An 18227-nucleotide genomic window follows, 5' to 3' on the forward strand; every position below is an offset into this window, starting at 1 on the left:
GTGTGACTTTGAACACCTAAAAGTAATGTTTAAAAATCACAAACTAGATGAAAATAAGAGTTAAGGATAGAAAGCATCCATTTGAGGTTAGAGGAGAAATTGAGGGAAGCCATATGCAGTTACCCAGGAGTAAGCAAAGTGTTAAATTGTTATTTTAGAATTACACATGGTCTTCTATTAGTGCATACTCCTAAATCCTATTTAAGAGACTGAACTGCTATTTATTTGATAGAGACTGAGTTTCTCTTAAAATCTGAATATGTGAAGTGATTTAACTAGAGGTGTATCTGATCCACCAGCGAGTTGGAGCTTATTCCAGAGCTTTGTGGACTATGCCCCTTCCTACTTTTTGTTCTTGTGATTTTCTTTTGCAGTGGGAGGCATTTATACTGTGATCCAGACAAAAGCCAAAATTACGGCAGATGAATGGGGTGAAAACTATTTTCTTGTTGGTCCCTATTTTGAGCACAATGTGAAGACTCAAGTGGAAGCATGCGAGCCTCCAAACCCTGCAGTTAAGAAGGCAATGGACTCCATGAAAAGCCAAGGGTGTCAGGTAAATAAGATGTGCTACTGCTTCCCAGGGCAGCAAAGCTGACTTTGAGGAGATTACAGTTTTGGTTAATACTCTTGTCGTTCCACTTGACACAGCAGTCCTGGTCAATGTCACAATGGGAAAGGCTCAGAATCCACTGTTAGAACAGCAGAGTCAATTCATTAAAGGTTATTTTTGAGAAAGAACCAGTTTATCCAATTACAGGTTTTAACAGTCATTTATCTGCAAGTCTACCTAATTGGATTAATGACTTATTTTCCCAGTCTCTAAATACAGTGAGATTTTACTAGATATAATACGACCTTACTTTGACTGAACCCTTATGTTACATTTGGCATTCTTGTGCCAGAGAGAGAAATATATTCCACTAGCTCAGTATTTTTCTTATGTAGTTTTATATTGAGCTGAAAGTCAGAAAGGGACAAAACACAGGTGGATTTAACAAAAACACCCAACTGACAAAGAATCTGCTTCCTTAGATCAATGCAACTAGCTGTTCCCTAGGAAGAGAGGTTAAACCACAGCACAAGGAGTGAAGTGAGTTACTATGTTTCCTATACATTTATTTTTTTTTGCTAGTGTTTTCTGTGTGATCTCTCAGACCTTGTAGCCTCTCTGTTTACTTAATTTCTCCAACAATAAACTAGGAACAAGTTGCCCAAAGAGGGGGTAGATGCCCCATCCCTGGAAACATTCAAGGCCAGGTTGGACGGGGCTCTAAGCATCCTGATCTGGTTGGAGATGTCCCTGCTCCTTGCAGGGAGGTTGGACTAGATGACATTTAAAGGTCCCTTCCAAACCAAACTGTTCTACTATTCTAAGGATAAACTTCTTTCTATAAAGGTGATCTGCTAAAGGGAATAGAATCTGCTGTGTTGATGAGCAAGCTGCAGCCTTGAGGACAATTGATTACCTGAAAATAGGTGGAAGACAACACATATCAAATCTGGCCTCTTTTCTCAAAAGTCTTCATCAGAAATCTAGAACCCGCCTTCACTCCGAGTCAGCATTGAAGCCCTCAGGCATCCTGGTTGGCAGGAGGAAAAATTGTCAGCTTATAATGTGTGCTGAACGGATGTGAAAAGCATTGAGAGGCAGAATCAAAGAGGCATTCTTCTAAGTTTCTGTGGCTGAGGGGCGTGACACACTTTAATGCAGAATTCATAAACTTCTTGGACTGCCAGCAGCTGTGGCACTGGCGATGTGTTCTCTCCCTTTGTAACAGCAGTTCTGCTACTAGAATCTAATGCCCTACTGCTTATTATGTAGAGTGTACTGTTGGATGTAAATGTGCTGCAGCCTGGGAGAGTGACTGTTGGGGACAATAACACTGCATGATCCTTGAATTATTCAGGCTGAGCTTGAAACTAAAACGTCTATACTAACTGCCATTTCTTATTTCTAATCAGATTTTCATAAGTGATTGACTAAATTTTCCATGTTGCCTCTGTTGCTTACAAAGAGATGTCTCTGAAACCTCTATAACACTCTTTTGTTTGGAAAACAGCTAAATGTGGGGCAGATTAATTGCAGTGCTATGTTTATACGTATCTATACACCTCATGCTGTCCCAGCAATACATTCAATTTAATCAGCCAACCTCTGCCAGCCTAACATGTGCATTGTGCTGCTGGAGTATGCATATATAGCAGTAAATCTGTCCCAGGTACGTCAAGTATAGCTTTGATCTCTAATAATGACGCTCTGGTTTCCAGGAGCTGTGCTTATCCTATTAACATTTATGTCTGGATTTTGCTTATGCATCACAATGGATCCCATTAAACCAGGAGACCTAGGAACGCTTCCAAACTTCTTGGGTCAGGTGTGTTTCTTGCCACAGCCTGACTCCATATTTAGATGAAGTCTGGGTTCACCCAAACTCCCTGCTCTTTAACCCCCTTTTCCTGAATAAGAAACCTGGGTAGCCTGAAATAAGTACATAAAGGGCTGACTCTCCTTCACACACCTGTCTTTGTTACATGCTGTATTTTTTGAACAAACAAGACTAAGAGCTTTAATCTCATTGTTTTAAGACCTGATCTCTGTTCAGCCTGTTCTAGCATCAGGGCTGGGTTCAACCCCTGAGGTCCCAGGGACTGGTGAATGAAAAGAGATTGAACAATGGCATAAAAGATTCTTCCACATGGAGTATAAACTGCACTAGCCTCCCTATTGTACTTCATTCTTCCCACTTAATATGTCTGCTGCTATAGCCACTTTGATGGTGGAATTCACGTGAAACAATTTGACTGTGCAGACTCATACAATCTGTAGTGTGGGCCCAGCTGTGTTGTGTTGCCTTATGACAGTTCAACCTACTCCTCTGGTTGGGCAGGTAGGTTATACCAGTGGAGTTCCAAATACTCTTAGAGACGTTTAACTATACCGATACAGATAAAGCAGGAAAGCTGTACTTTTAGACTGATGTGGTTTTAGGTGTTATTACACCTTCTGATTGATCCTTCCACTCTGCCAAAGGTGATGAGCTGTGCTGCTTCAGCAGAATGAAGAAATGTCATGGTAGGTACTGGTCCAAACCACCTGTCCTACAAAGTCTATTACCAGTATTCAAGCAAGTATAGTCTTTCTAAGCTTTTTATGATGAAAAAAAGTTAACATTGCTATGAAAATCTAAAATGAAAGTATTAAACACAAAATGTTCTTAAAGATTGTAGTTTCCTCTTATCCCTGCCTTTGGTTCAATATTACTCCGTGTATTTTGCAAGGAAAACCACAAATCTTGGGTATGTAGGACTACAATCACATATTCCTTTTGTAAGATAAAGATTTGATGGATGAAAATAATTATGCTAATTGGCCTTTACATTAATTTTAACATTTTCTGCTTATATCCTTGACTCTTTCCCATAGGTCTTTTTTGGAAGGTGGCTGATAGAGGGCAGTCCATATGTCTTACTGTTCGATATAGGATCAGCAGCTTGGAATCTGGACAAGTGGAAAGGTGAATTTTGGGATGTCAGCAACATAGGGATCCCTTTTCATGACCGAGAAGCCAACGATGCTGTGATTTTTGGATCGTTAACAGCTTGGTTTTTAAAAGAGGTACAGTTTTTAAATCTAGAGATTTTCAAACCTCAGCCTTGTCAGCAAAAAAAAAGCTTTGGAATGTGTTTCCTATTCTCCAGTTTGAAAACTATGATTTTAAGGAAGTTGATACCTCATGCAGATCAAATTTGTATTTAAAATTTAAATCTTAAGTAAGTGGTCATTTAAAGATTTATTTTTTTATTTTTTTTTTTTCTGGGAGAAGGGGCCAGAGAGGCTGCCCTATGTGAAATTTGCTGTGTCTTTACTGTCACTCTCTGTTTCTTCTCAACTCCTTTATTTGTCACTGGATGCTCTTAAAAGTGGGATTTCAAACTCCCTTTTTCTCATCTATGCAGACGAGATGCCTCTGTGTAGTCAAATTGTCACACTCCCAAACTGTCCTTGAAGTTGGCTAAGCCATATCATAGAATCATAGAACACTTAGTGCTGAAAGTGGCCTTTAAAGGTCATCTAGTCTAACCCCCCCTGCAAGAAGCAGGGACATCTCCAACCAGATCAGGTTGCTCAGAGCCTCATCCAGCCTGCCCTTGAATGTTTCCAGGGATGGGGCATCCATCACCTCTCTGGACAACCTGTGCCAGTGTTCTACCACTCTCATTGTAAAAAAAAAAAAAAAAATTTTTTTTTTATATCAAGTCTGAATCTGCCTCCTTCTATTTTAAAACCATTACCCCTTGTCCTATCACAATAGGCCCTGCTAAGGAGTTTTTCCCCAGCTTTCTTATAAGCCCCCTTTAGGAATTGGAAGGGCACTCTAAGGTGTCCCCGGAGCCTCCTCTTCTCCAGGCTGAACAGCCCCAACTCTCTCAGCCCGTCCTCATAGGAGAGGTGCTCCAGTCCTCTGATCATCTTTGTCGCCTCCTCTGGACTCACTCCAACAGGTTCATGACCTTTTTATGCTGGGGGCTTCAGAACTGGATGCAGTACTCCAGGTGGGGTCTCACCAGTGTGGAGTAGAGGGGCAGAATCACCTCCCTTGACCCTTGTCCACCGATGCTGTAACCTCATCACAGAAGGCCACCAAATTGGTCAGGCACAATTTCCCGTTAGTGAAACTGTATTGGCTTTCTCCTTATATTCCATGTGCCTTAGCATGGTTTCCAGGAGAATCTGCTCCATGACCTTGCCAGGCACAGAGGTGAGACTGACTGGCCTCTGTAGTTCCCTGGGTCCTTCTTGTTCCCCTTTTTAAAAATGTGGGCTATATGTTGGGAACCTCACCGACTGCCACGACTTCTCAAATATGATGGACAGTGAATTGACAACTTCATCCACCAGTTCCTTCGGGACCTGCAGATGCATCTCATCAGGTTCCATGGACTTGTGTGCTTTCAGGTTCCTTAGATGGTCCCAAACCTGCTTTTCTGCTACAGTGGGCAGTCCTTCATTCTCCCAGTCCCTGCTTTCACCTTCTGTGACTTGGGAGATGTGGCTAGAGTTCTTGCCCGTGAAGACTGAGGCAAAAAAGTCATATCATATCTCAGCAATTAGATACTACCTTGCACAGGGAATATAGACAGACAGAAAGAATTAATGATAGCACTGTGACTTCACATATTACTCTACTACAGCCTACCTGAAGAACAGAAACTTTGTTTATCTGCAGAATCATCTATCTTTCATAGGTGCTCATTATTTTCTTACCCAAACAAGAGTTTCAACAGCAGAAGAGCAAGTTAAAATAAAGAATAGTTACTGTGCTTGCCAGAGCTCCCCAACACTCTAGGAAGGATACTGTTCTGAGGCACAAGTGAGGCACAGATGCTTCTTGGGCTAAGGATTAGGAGTGATGGGAATCAAGACACACAACCACTTAAAATGCTGTACTGCTTTGTCACATGAAAGAAAGCAAGGACACAGAAGAAGGCATGAAAAAGAGAGGTTTCTGGGGCTGAGTTGATGACCAGGATAATGTGTGTTTCATGTATGTTCTTTGTAATTATTTTCAGCTTTCCTGTCAGTTTGATGACAAGCCAAACATAATTGCTCACTTCCATGAGTGGCAGGCAGGAGTGGGTTTAATACTGTCTCGATCTCAGAAACTTCCTGTTGCCACAATTTTTACTACCCATGCAACTCTACTTGGGAGATACCTGTGTGCAGCCAGTATAGATTTTTACAACAATCTTGACCAGGTAAGAGACCTTTTTTCATTCCTTCTTCTTTTTAGCTAATAAGCTTCTGGCTCCTTTTATCTTCATTGTTCTACACCATATATTGTACTTTCTGTTTTGTGTGATCACTTATGATTAACTCAGAGCTGAGTTTGCCAGTTCTGGAGCATGAGGAATAGTATTTGTAAGACCATGAGGTGTCTAGGCATGAGTGCCTTCATCTCTGTGTCATCTTGCGGGTCTTAAAGCTCATTGGAGTCTAGAATACTTGCACTATCTTCAGTGAACTTTGATTTACCAGATTTGCACTGCAGAGTGCTGAAACTCATTCAGCCTCCAGTCAAGCCAGTGCCTTAATCCGATCCACTTACACAGGGAGTAATATTGCAGCAGTATGGGACTGCCAACAGAGATTCTTAACCTTATTTTCCATGTTTTGGGATGTTTTTCAAAAGCAAGGGGAGAGTTACAGGCCCAGACATCCCTGCAAGTCAAATGTCCTTTAGGATGTCCCTTTGTGTTCAGGAAAGGCATACATTGCTTGAGCTGATTCCTATAGTTTGGGAGTTACTGTTAGTAGCATGAGTAACTAGTGAATATAAAACCTATTCAACTGTAGTCATCATCTGGTGCAGCCTCAGAGCACCCTTTCTTAATGAAAGGCAGTAGAAAAACTAGACAGCAGCCTTCCTCTTGCTGAAATTACCCTGGAATTCCATTAAATGTTTTGTTTTGTTTTGTTTTGTTTTTTTTTTTTTTCCCCAGCCTACTTCTTAATTCTTGCAAGTCATAAGTCCTTCTACCGTCAAGCTTTTCAGGTTAGGCTTAATTTGTAACTGGCAAATGTAGGAAGTATTTTCTGAGTTCAAAAGACCCACATCTGTTTCTTGGAATTTTCGTACTATCTAGTGGTTTTGGTTTTCACTGTTCTCCTTCCACTCGAAGCATAACACAAACCAACATTTTAAGGACCTAGATGTCTTTAGCACTGCCCTCAGCAAAGGTACGTTACATGATCTAATATGGTTACAGCCAAACAAAGTTCAAAAGATTTTTGCATTCCAGCACTTACTGAGGGTAGAGGTAGTTAAAAGGTTAAAACAATTCTCTTATTCACTGTCCATGCATTTCCTTGGCTAAAATCAATGAAGAAAATTACTCAGTTGGCAATTTTCAGTAGGATGTTTGAAGCTTGATATGCTGTGGAACAATGTCTTCCAAAGACAGGGCCCAAGCAGTAGTGTGCTACTGGCCTTATTCAGAAGCACAGAATAGACTGACTCTCACTCCAAGGAAATGTCATTTACCTTACTCCTCTTTTTTTTTTTTTTTTTTTTTCTCTTTTTTCTTTTCTCACGAAAGGCAACTACTGGATCTACTGAACACACTAAGAGTAAAAGACTGTCTCCACTCCTTTACTCATATGCATAAAGGTTGCAGCATGCTAGTATTTAGGGGGAATTCTCTCTGCCCAATATGAGGTAACTAACATAGGTGGTTACTCCTCCTAGGCTCCCTCTGTCGTCATTACGCTGGCCCCTTCATAACCAGTGTAAGGCAAACATCCTTAAATTACTATCTGAAAAATCTGTCTCCACCTATCAGCTAGGAAAACTAGTCTCCTAAATTAGATACACATCTCAGCTGCATTAATAAGGCAGCATGAATAATCCAGTCATGGTGTCAGACCCAAGTTTCAGAAGTCTAGTCCTTCCTGCTCCCTCATATTCTCTTTACGCGTACATATGCAAAATCTAGCTTTAAAGTCACATTAAATTATTTTTCTCTGGCCAGAGCTAAATTGAAAGAACTAATACCATGCAGTTTCAGGTTTAAGACTTGAGAAAGTGGGGACTTTTCAGCAGTAACTTTATAGCGTTAACTTTATTCATTCAGCCTTGCATTCTTACACATAATTTGTTACTAAGGAAGCCACAGTAAAAAAAAAAAAAAAAAAGGGGGAGGGGTCATTTGAAATGAGAAATTAAAGTTTTAAAAAAATGCTGATAGTTTTACAAACTGTCTACATACTATGTCAGAACCTTATTTTCTTTTTGTAAAGGAAATTCTAAAAATGTTTTTGTTTGTTTTGTGTTCTGGTTAATTTTGTGAGCTACAACTAGTCTGGCAAAATAGTCTGCTTTTCTCAAAAGCAACTTTTTTTTCCTTTTCAAAATAACTCTGGGGCCTCACCCTTGTCCGTGTACTCAAAAGAAAGTAACGATCTTACATCTGAGCAAACCTACAGATTTTAATATATTTATAATTTAGTCACAGTATTAATATCATTCTTACTGTTGATGCATGACATGGCCAACTTTATGTGATAAAGTACTGTCCATCCTTCTGCAAAGCTTCATAAATCCCATTGGTAACGATTAGCTGCATGATAAATACATAAATTTCTATTCAGATTTTATTCTAGGAATATATGGAATGAAACGTGTATCAGTTTAAAGTATTATTCTAAACTGCTATAAATAATATTTAAGGGAGGAACTTGTGGATTTCTAGACCTTAATGCTTTATGCCCTCTGTGGAGAGAAAGGTACTAATAAGAGGAAATGATGCCAAGATGTTATACTACTATTTAACATGCTTATAGCATACTAAAGCTCTTCCTGACAAATTTAACTTCCAGTAAGAGATCAGATATCTTAATGAGGACTCCTTTGGCTGTAAAAAGGTCAATCTGGCCCAAAAGTCAGTTGAGAAACATGAGAGGTTGGTCTGGACTACAGAAATTAAATGATAGAGATAACTAAGTCTTCAGAGGCTATTCTTGTTGCTGTCTTCTAGTAGTAAACTATTACAGTCAAATAAGCAATTTATTCAGTGGAGGAAGTTTTTCAGGGCTTCCTAATGTTTTATCTTTGGATAAGACAATATATTTTTAAGGCATGTCATCCCCTTCCACCCCAAAGTAGAATGGCTGATTTTCCTGTTTCAGTGCTATTGCATGATTTTCTTCCTTTAAAGCATAATAGTAATTGACTTTAAGTTCTCACTTGTGATCAATGTTTCATGGCTAGAACACAATTTCCTCCAGCTATAAGCACAGCAGCTGAGATGGGTAAGAAAGATGCAACTGTGGTACATCCTATGCCAGATCGCAGAAAAATGGTTGCAGCGCAAAAGGAAAGGGTATGGCTTGATTGTGCATAGAGACAATCAGGCATGCACAGCTCCTACAGAGGAAAGAGGAGCCTCATGTTCCCTTTCCTAGTCCTCAACACAGTTCACAGAAAGCTGGCTTAGAATGCCTGCTAAAGAGAGCTCTACTCAGCTTTCTGAGGCCAAGTGCTTTTCTGCAATATTGAAGGATTTAGCAGTGACATCCACAGACAAAGCCATGACATGGTTGTTTCATGACTGGTAAGATATTTACCTGGCATCTTCACAGTTCTTTCTCTCTCTCCTTTCATGGTGCTCTTGGTGTGTGTGACCAGTGTGTTGTTCCTCATCATAATGTTTCCTGTTAGCCCTGAGACTGTAACATGCTCTCAGTTTGTCGTCCACTGCCCATCAGCCCTGCCTGCTCTGCACGCACATACGCGTGTGTGCATGCCCACACAGTAAAGCACTCTTCCAGTTCAGTGTTAAACCACCCCTGTAGATAAGGAAGACCAGAAGATACAAGAAGAGTTGAAAGATCCCTTTTAAATTATAAAGGGAGAGATTTTCTTTCTTTCTCTGGATTCCACAGTGGAAAATAACAATTTAATTCCCCTTCCTAGCAAAGCTCAGTAGGTGCCAGCTGGCACAAGTATAGAAGGTACAAATGTATTCTCTGAAGTAAGCCAGTGAGGCCAGTAGCTTTAGACCAGAGAAGCCTTTCCGACCTGTTTCGAATGAACATAATTATCAACAATCAGGCAAAGGGCTGTGCAGTGCAGGGTGGCTGACATTGTCACTTCTGTAAACAAAGAGCTCAAGTCACCAGCCTGTGTCAGGTGATAAACTTTGAGGGGAAAAGCTCCATGTGGTCTTCTGATAGTCTTCACAAACACGGGACGTGAAAATTTGACCTTCAGCCTTACTAGTCTGGATGGAATGACTATAATGTTTTCTGCCTGCTGACCTCTTTCGGAGACATCTGCTCTTTGCTGCCATCAGAGACAGGGTCCTGGTTCTTACACAGCATTACTGTATGAGATTATACAATTCTTATATTCTTACAGTCTTAACTCAGTTCATCTGGACTGGGAGAAATTTAGCTGCCTCTGCTCCAGCGGGAAACCTGGGTGTTAAACCCTTAGCTGTGCGCAGGAGCATAGTGAACACCAGAAGTAACACTGTTGTGTCCTCAGCAGCGTGTAACAAACAACAGATGGTCTGTGTCTGAGCTAAAGAATCCTGAGGCAACAACAATATAACAGCTATTCAGTGTACATTTTAGTTCCCAGATTCACGTTTAAATCACTCTGATTCTGGAGGAAGGAAGGGAGGGAAAACAGAAAGAACAAAGTAGACGGTGACTTGCACAGTAACTGGTAGTGTGCAATATTCTTATTTACTTTTAAACATCTGAAGAACCCTGCGTAAATGGCTGGGTCAGGGACTGCCAACCCTACCTACAAGTTACTGGCTTGAACTCTTACAAGGTCAACACTTTCTAATTTCAATAACAAGCAGGGTATGTTATGAGCTTAACTCCGAGCAGAGATATTATCACAGATTTAACTATGCTTAAGAAGTTTTGCAGATCTAAATAGTCCAATGAGCAATGCATTTTTTTTCCCCATTGTACCCATGTCCAGTGTAGCTTTTACACTGGTGAAAGTAAGGTTATCTTTACTGCTAAGATAAACTGAACAAAAATAGCTATTCCAGAAGGTAGGAGGTTCTGTGAAAGAAGTTCTGAGTCTGTGGAGCCTTTTTCTCTTCAGGGGGAACTTCTCAGCTGAAGAGCAAGAATATTAATCCTTTATTACTTTCCCTGTTGTTTAAGGGGACTGGCTTATTTATGGGCTTGTTTTTTTTTTTTTTTTTTTTGGTTCATTGGTGGTTTTTCTGGTCTCACTTCACCCCTCTGGGGACTTAAATAGACCAACACCTTTCATAAATTGACTGAGAGACACTGATGATCCAAACTAGTTCATAGGTGAGTAGACAGCTGTATCGGGAACAGGTTTTTTTTGGCAGATGATCTAACCTGGAATTTCATCTGAGAGGTGACAATCTGAAATGGTTTTGTGAACCTGGCATAGTGGAGACATTTGTAGGCGTCAGCCTCTGATACTTCTTACTAAAAAATCACCTTGAGTTGTAATGGAAATAGTGCTTTAAGGAGAAGAAAAAAAATATTAGTCTTATTCTTCATTGTCTTTTTCCTTACATAAGATTGTCCTGCTAATGTTTGACATTTTTATTGAGCCCTAGCAACTTGTTACATTGGACTCATACAAGTGCAGCTGAATCTACTTTGCAAAGTGGTGGAGAATTCTATCCCAAGAGGTCTAAAAGTAAAAGTACTAAAAATCCCAATGAAAACTAATAGTAAAGAACTTTTATGCTGACAATATAAGAGCAGAAGCTCTCATTTCCCTTAGCACAGTACTGTCACGGCTGTCACTGAGCTCCCTGTTATGCAAAGCTGATCCTCTTTGTTAGTAGAGCAGCTAATAGAAATCTGACTTAAGCCAGGAAGTGTAAATTTCATTCTTGTTTGGTACGGCATAGCTATACCAGAATTAAAGTTCTATTAGCACAAGATGACAATCAATGGCAGTTAAATTTGATGTAATACGGATTTTAAAAGAGTAATTCTTACAAAATTCACACAATGGCAACCAGTGAGGTTCTGCTAGAAGTGAAGATCTTTCCATTCTGCTTTTTGGTAGATAAGGAATTTGAACTTCAGGCCTATCTCTGTCTGTCCCTGATTTCACTGCAGAATCACCTTGTGAACTTCAGTGTGCCACCAGTTTTAAAGATCAGAAGAGATAATTTCTTTCTCTGCCTAAAATCCTCAGCTAAAAATTAATGCATCAAAAATAGAATCATAGAATTATTATTGTTGGAAAAGACCTCTAAGATCAAGTCCAACTGTCAACGCAACACCACTATGCCTACTAAACCATGTCCTGAAGTGCCATGTTTACACGTTTTTTGAACACTTCCAGGGACGTTGACTCCACCACTTCCCTGGGCAGCCTGTTCAAATGCTTGACCACTCTTTCAGTAAAGAAGTTTTTCCTAATATCCAACCTAAACTTCCTCTGCCACAACTTGAGACCATTTCCTGTCATCCTGTCACTAGTTACTTGGAAGACAAGACCAACACCCACCTTACTACAATCTCCTTTCAGGTAGTTGTATACCTTTTATTTGAGATAACAAACTACTTACAGAAACATTATCCACTTTTAAGGTAAGGCTCAAGTGGTGAGGGAAATCTATATTATTAATGCAAAGGTGTCACAGGTGTCACAAAGTTATTCGTTATCCAAACTGTGTATTTAGTGCAGGCTTTGAAAAATAATGTACCTGTCTTTCAGAAAATTATTTACATATATAGTCTTTCCTCCTTTTCCACTCTCAAATCATTCTTTTTGTGCTTTTGTAAATCCTTTGCAATTTGTCTTTATCATTTTGAAGTAGGAATGTCTGATTTGGATTTGTTAGGTGTGAGTTTTGGGGGTTTTTTTTTGTTTTTTTTTTTTGTTTTTTGTTTGTTTTTTTTAATTACTTCAGTGACTGTTTGCTGTTTCCAAGAGAAACATAATACCAATATCCCATAACTTCTTGATATTTTCTTCTTTTTGCATTCAAAGATCTTCTTAGCTGTCTTAACTAGAATGTCATGCTGGGAGGTTCAGTGATTACCTACTGTGCCCTCTAACATGCTGAATTTTAAGACATGAATGGAATCTTATGCCCATCACATGAATCCATAGGAAGGACAGAAATGAGCTGAAATTTTTCCTCAGAATTGCATTGCAGCAAACACAAGTTTTACTCCAATGCATTATGACTGTGGAACATCCTCCTGTTTTGCTTTGAAATTAGAGTGGCCTTATAAGGCAGGCATTTTCCCCTCAAATCCTTGCCATCATGTAAATTCTTATAATCTGCTTGGTTTTTAACAGTCAGAGTAGGAGCGAATCCTCACTGGGAGCGGTGGAATATTTACAGGGAAGTGGATATTGAAGCTGTTAGTCTTTAAAAGTCACTGAGGGAAAAAAAGGTTGGACTCTATTATCTTAAAGGATTTTCCCACCTAAATACTTCTAGAAACAGTTAATCTGGCTTGGATTTTTTTTTTTCTCTTGATACAGCTTTCATTTGTGGTTTTGCTTGTGTTCCCATTTGCTGATAACAGCAAACAAACAAAAGTAAGTGTGATGCACTTCACAGATATTTTGCTTTGCCCTTGCTGAACGTGAATGCTATGGAACACAGTTCACAGGTGCCTGAGCTGGGGCAGACACCCTCTCTCTCAGAGAGCAAAGCTGATTGCTGAGCAGAAGCATTGGTTTGGGCGTGAAGAGCAAACTAGTTGCATTGGTGTTCTGCTTTGTTTTAGCATATTGGCTCAATACAGTGCCATGCCCCATGTTCCCTCTAATTCTGGAGCTAATACTGCTGCAGCAAGCTCAGCTGTTTTTGCACCGTACTGTGTGGACTAAATTTGTCTCCTGCACTGTCTCATCAACTAAGTTCCATTTAACCTGCCCTTCAACTTGTCTAAGGCTTACTTGCTGAAGTTGCTCATCTAGCCTGTTCAGTGGCACACAATGAGGTTTCTTACTTCACACTACGTGTGAAGTCAAAGGTCAAGGCAGTGATAATGTCAGAGCTCATGGAGAGTCATTGTCACTCTCCATGTAACTCTCACAGTCTATTTGGTGCCCATGCTGTTGACCTTAGTAGGTCAATACTTCTGTTCCCAGAAGTGAAACATCATGTAAAACTAAGAGGATTGTAATTTAATTGTAATCATTGACATCCCGTTAGCATTATTCTTTTTCAAAATACATTGTAGCGATTTTGCAGTGAGCATCAGTAGTGAATGTTTGAACCTCTAAGCATGGGCTCAGTAAGTTTTGTGCATTTTCTTCCCATCAAGATGATGTAAGCTCAGTAAAAAAAGGAGTACCTGCAGGTTTAAAGGTGATTTAGAAATACTTTGGTATTTGGGATGGTGTTATCTAGCAGTTTAACTTACATCTGCCTCTAGAAATTAATGGAGTTAAAATTGAAGTAAAAGGAGCAGCACATAATAGTAGAGGAGTTGGAAGCACAACATCTCTGAGTATGGAAAAATATCTAATTTTCTGTTTTCTTTGTTCCGTTGGGATTTGTGACTGAGATCTTACATTCTACCTCTCTACCACAACTCCATTTCTCTCTTGCGTACCCATAATTCCCACCATTCCACCCTGTCCTAATGTTCTCACCTCATCCCCATTCCTTTTTTCTTCTCCCCCATATACTTTTAGTTAACAGCAACTTCCCTGCTCTCCTAAGTTTTCCAGCAAGCCCAGGCAAGATGCAGTATAACGTATTGCCAATTAGCCCAGATCTGTAATGGTACCATTACCTTTCATGGGATCATTAATCTAGGTCTCCCTCCATTGAAGAGCTGCCATTTTTTTTTTTCACAAACATCCAGGAACTGAGATCTCTCTTGCTCCTTCAAACTCTTTGAAGTAGATACAATGGTTCAAAAACCAGACAAACCAACAGCCTAATCACATGATTTTAATTCCTTGAGGAAATCAAGGTTAACATGAGAGACCTTCTTTGTGGTAGTAAGTCTGATGAGCATATCACACAGATGTCTTTTTTTTTTTTTTTTTTTATTATTTAACAGTTTGACATTGACAAGGAAGCAGGAGAGAGACAGATTTACCATCGGTACTGTATGGAACGGGCATCTGTACATTGTGCCCATGTGTTCACCACAGTCTCACAGATAACAGCTATAGAAGCAGAACATATGCTTAAAAGGAATCCTGGTAAGACTTGAATTATATTCTTATATTTCCTCTGAGTACCTACATTTCCTCAGACTGAGTGAAAATAATAGAGACAGGTATACAAACATGAAGTACAAACCTTGCGGACATATGCATAAGTATGTCTGGCTACACTACAGAGAATAACCAATATTCAACAGAAAAGTGCAGATAATATAACTTGAAACAGCATATGTAATCCAGAAGAACTCAAGTTCAGCACCATTTTGTAACTACTTTCAGTACCATTACAGGAGAGCATTAGGTTAACTCCATGGATGTTAGGCCTTCTTCGCAAGAACATCTCAGCTTTAGGAGTTTTGTCTATAGCAGGGTTTCTGGTGATGGTAATGTATTCAGGTCTACTGATGAAAGCAGAAGCTGGAACCTTTGTAATATATTTCACCGGCTTTTACAGTGAGGTTTGTTGCTTTGCTAGAGATGAGTGATATATTCTTTTGGAAATGGAGCAAGAGGTTTCATATGCAAACCAGGATGTTAGATGAGTTTTGTTTTCCAGTACTAATGCTGTTTTTCTTTACTTAATATTGAAAGAGGTGAAAAGGCAAAAAAACGAACTGTAAATCAATACAGTTCATTTCCCCGTATCTCAAAGCTAGAAGTAGCAGTGTGGTTGTGGCCATCATGATCTTAGGACCTAACCATACTAAGTTTCATTGATACATATAATACTTTCTAATAGACCAACCTGTACGGTTCAAAAAAACTGTGAAGGTATATGTCCAACAGTTTGTCTAGTTTTCCCCTTTGTATTAGTCTAATAAAATATGCGACTTATCAGCAAACCTTGTTGTGTTCCGTGCGTGGAGTTTGAATATCATGGAGATCATGAGTAAGATCTCAGTTTGAGGTGTCATTAAAATTCTTTTTAAGTCAGCACAGTGCTCTATAAGGACAAGCCACAATACTCCATCTGCAGGTAAGGATCATAGAGGAAAAACTGCAAAACAATTTTGAGACTATTTAGTAGGTGTGTTCACGTCTTAGTTGGTTACTTTAAAGTATAGCAATGCTCAAATGAATGAGGTTTTTTGGTTTGCTTATTCTTTTTAGATTTTTTTTAGATGAATTGCAGTGCTAATTATAGTTTGAGACCATTATCCCTGTTAACTTCAATGCTTCAAGCCACATCGTGGTCCGTGCATCAGGATAAAAGAGAAGTTGTCCCTTGGATCCTTTGCCTCATTCCTGACTAACTGTCAATAATATAATGAACTTAGAAGATTTTTCCTTTTTATTTTAGATATGGCAGCCATGTCTTAAATGTAATTTAAGTGTTCAGTCATCTAATCTGGGCTATCTCTGAAAGGTCTTGCTTTTTACCAAGGGCAGAGCACTTGACCTCTGAAAATCAGACTTTTGAAGCTGTTTTATATTGGCATGAGACATCTCCCCACAGCAGCTACTCTTGAAAATCATAGTTTATGTTTTGGGATTTTAGGAGACTGAAATGAGTCTGAATCCAGTTTAATTTGGGAGAGAAAATCTGCAGACTGCTCACAGATAGAACGTCAGTTGAAGCTGAAGAGAATTCCATGCACAGAGATTCACAGGCCTGATCTTTTTTTGATTATTCTTGGAACTTTGAAGAAACTAAGTAAATATATTTAATGTTTGGGTTAAAAACTGTTGACACTTACCGTGCTTCATGTTGACAGAGCTAGAAAGAAATTGAATAGGAATTGGTACTCTAAATCCTAGGAGACCATTGTAAGTGGAAAATACTTTCTGATGGGAATAAGCACTTTAATTATTTATTTGAATCTTAGACCACAAATAAACTGTGTGGGAGTCTATTCTCATACTATTTATTCTCTCTGAAATTGTGAAATCAGCATAGACATTGGCTGTTCATAAAGGTCAGCAATCCTTCAGTAGATCATTAAACTTGAATTCTGCAAAGGAACATGAATACTGAAAGAATTCGTACTCTTCGTGATCCACTTTAAAAACCAGCTTTTAGAATGGGGATGCAGAATTGTCATAAATTCAAATGTAAATAAATGTTAATTATTGAGAGGTAAAGTTTGTAACAAAACTGTTAACTGAAAATAACTGCGGAAATGTGGTAAGTAGAGTAGTCTCTGCTACATCTCATTAACATTAAACTTGGATTATAATTTGCATTATGAATCTCATCACTTGGAGAAGCTCCTTTAAAATTCAGTAGACATGATTGCATAGAGAGCTTTTGCAGCAGGACAAAGGCCAATTTGCCAGTCTACACCTGGCAGAATGATTGCTTGCATTACGCTGATTTCACTTGCTACTGTTGTCATTTGATCAATAATTTATCAAACCATATGTGTCAAAAGCTTGAGTATCTACTGTTGAGTCTGTTCATTTTGACATACTGTGCAAGATTCTATCAGTCACCATAAGTTATAGTCTCATGATTTGAAAACTGGTACGGGATTTCTAATATTTTCATTCAGGTGTGAAATATATGAAACATACGAAACATACTTCTCATTAGCAGTAGAGAAGACTTTGAATCAAAACTCCAAGAGACTTAGGTATCAGTTAAGATCTAGCTCTAGACTTCATATCTGTATATATTTGGTCAAAATCATAGAAGTGAACTCTGAAAATGTATGAGTCAACCCTGAATCTTAGTGACTTATCAACAGAAAATGTCATAGTGTGCATTGTTACTTCAATCAATGCCAGTTTCTTTCCTATAAATACAGAAGTAAAATAATTTTGATTTGACCTACTTGGGACAATTTTAAAACAAAAATGACATTAATTTATTAGATAACAAAAAATCCAAACCACTTAAAGTAGGAACAAAATTCTCTCTCATCACTTTTTCCCTACGGCAAGGGTACACTGCCTCACACATATTCAAAATATTATTGCAGTTGAGCAGAAATAGTGAACTGGATGCTTTGGGCCACCATGTCTGTTCTGTATCTCAAAGGCTCAAATAAGAGACAGATTGAGCCCCAATCTTGATGAATGGGTAAATGAAACTGCAGTTGAATCAAATAACATGGGAGTAGGTTATATACAAGCTGCTGATGCCAAAACTCCCTGATAAGTGAATGTTAAAGAGTGGATGGAAACTGGACAGAAATATCCCATCAAGGATTCTTACTTTATTGGGAAGAGCTTGAAGTAGTTGCAGTCTCAAAGCTATGTCCTGTATGAGCCAGTTCTTCCATGCTGAACAAGAAGCAGGTCAGAGGAAGGAGACTACATGTTGTTGGTAAAGACAAAGAGAAATGGAAAGTGTTTCTGCTCTGTTGACCCTCCCACTCATATGAGGCCACATAGGGCTTTGTTCAGAGCAGCTCCCAGTGCTGGGCAGCAGATTTTCTTGTGAAGAAAAAAATAAAAACCCCAGATTTTCTTGTCAGACCCACCAAGACTTTCCTTTCTTGTCAATGAGAACTAAATCTCAAGTACCTAACAAGTAAAGATTTCTTGGTAAAGACTGGTCTTCAGTGTGAAATGTGGTATTTCAAGACAGATCCATCAAAACTGTTGGTATTGCATGGT

The 18227-nt window shown here is 39.1% G+C and overlaps 1 protein-coding gene across 1 annotated transcript in view; it reads left to right on the plus strand.

The window, feature by feature from the left end:
* The first annotated feature begins 485 nt into the window (after window positions 1-485).
* The window catches only part of GYS2 (glycogen synthase 2), a 36233-nt gene continuing 18491 nt past the window's right edge, over window positions 486-18227 (plus strand). The window contains exons 1-4 of the mRNA XM_010119570.2: window positions 486-556; window positions 3428-3619; window positions 5575-5760; window positions 14558-14702. Coding sequence (XP_010117872.2) covers window positions 527-556; window positions 3428-3619; window positions 5575-5760; window positions 14558-14702 — 553 coding nt within the window. The 5' untranslated portion in view covers window positions 486-526. The remainder of the gene's footprint in view (window positions 557-3427; window positions 3620-5574; window positions 5761-14557; window positions 14703-18227) is intronic.

Source organism: Chlamydotis macqueenii, chromosome 1, assembly GCF_036417535.1.
Source record: "Chlamydotis macqueenii isolate bChlMac1 chromosome 1, bChlMac1.mat, whole genome shotgun sequence".
Classification (NCBI taxonomy): domain Eukaryota; kingdom Metazoa; phylum Chordata; class Aves; order Otidiformes; family Otididae; genus Chlamydotis; species Chlamydotis macqueenii.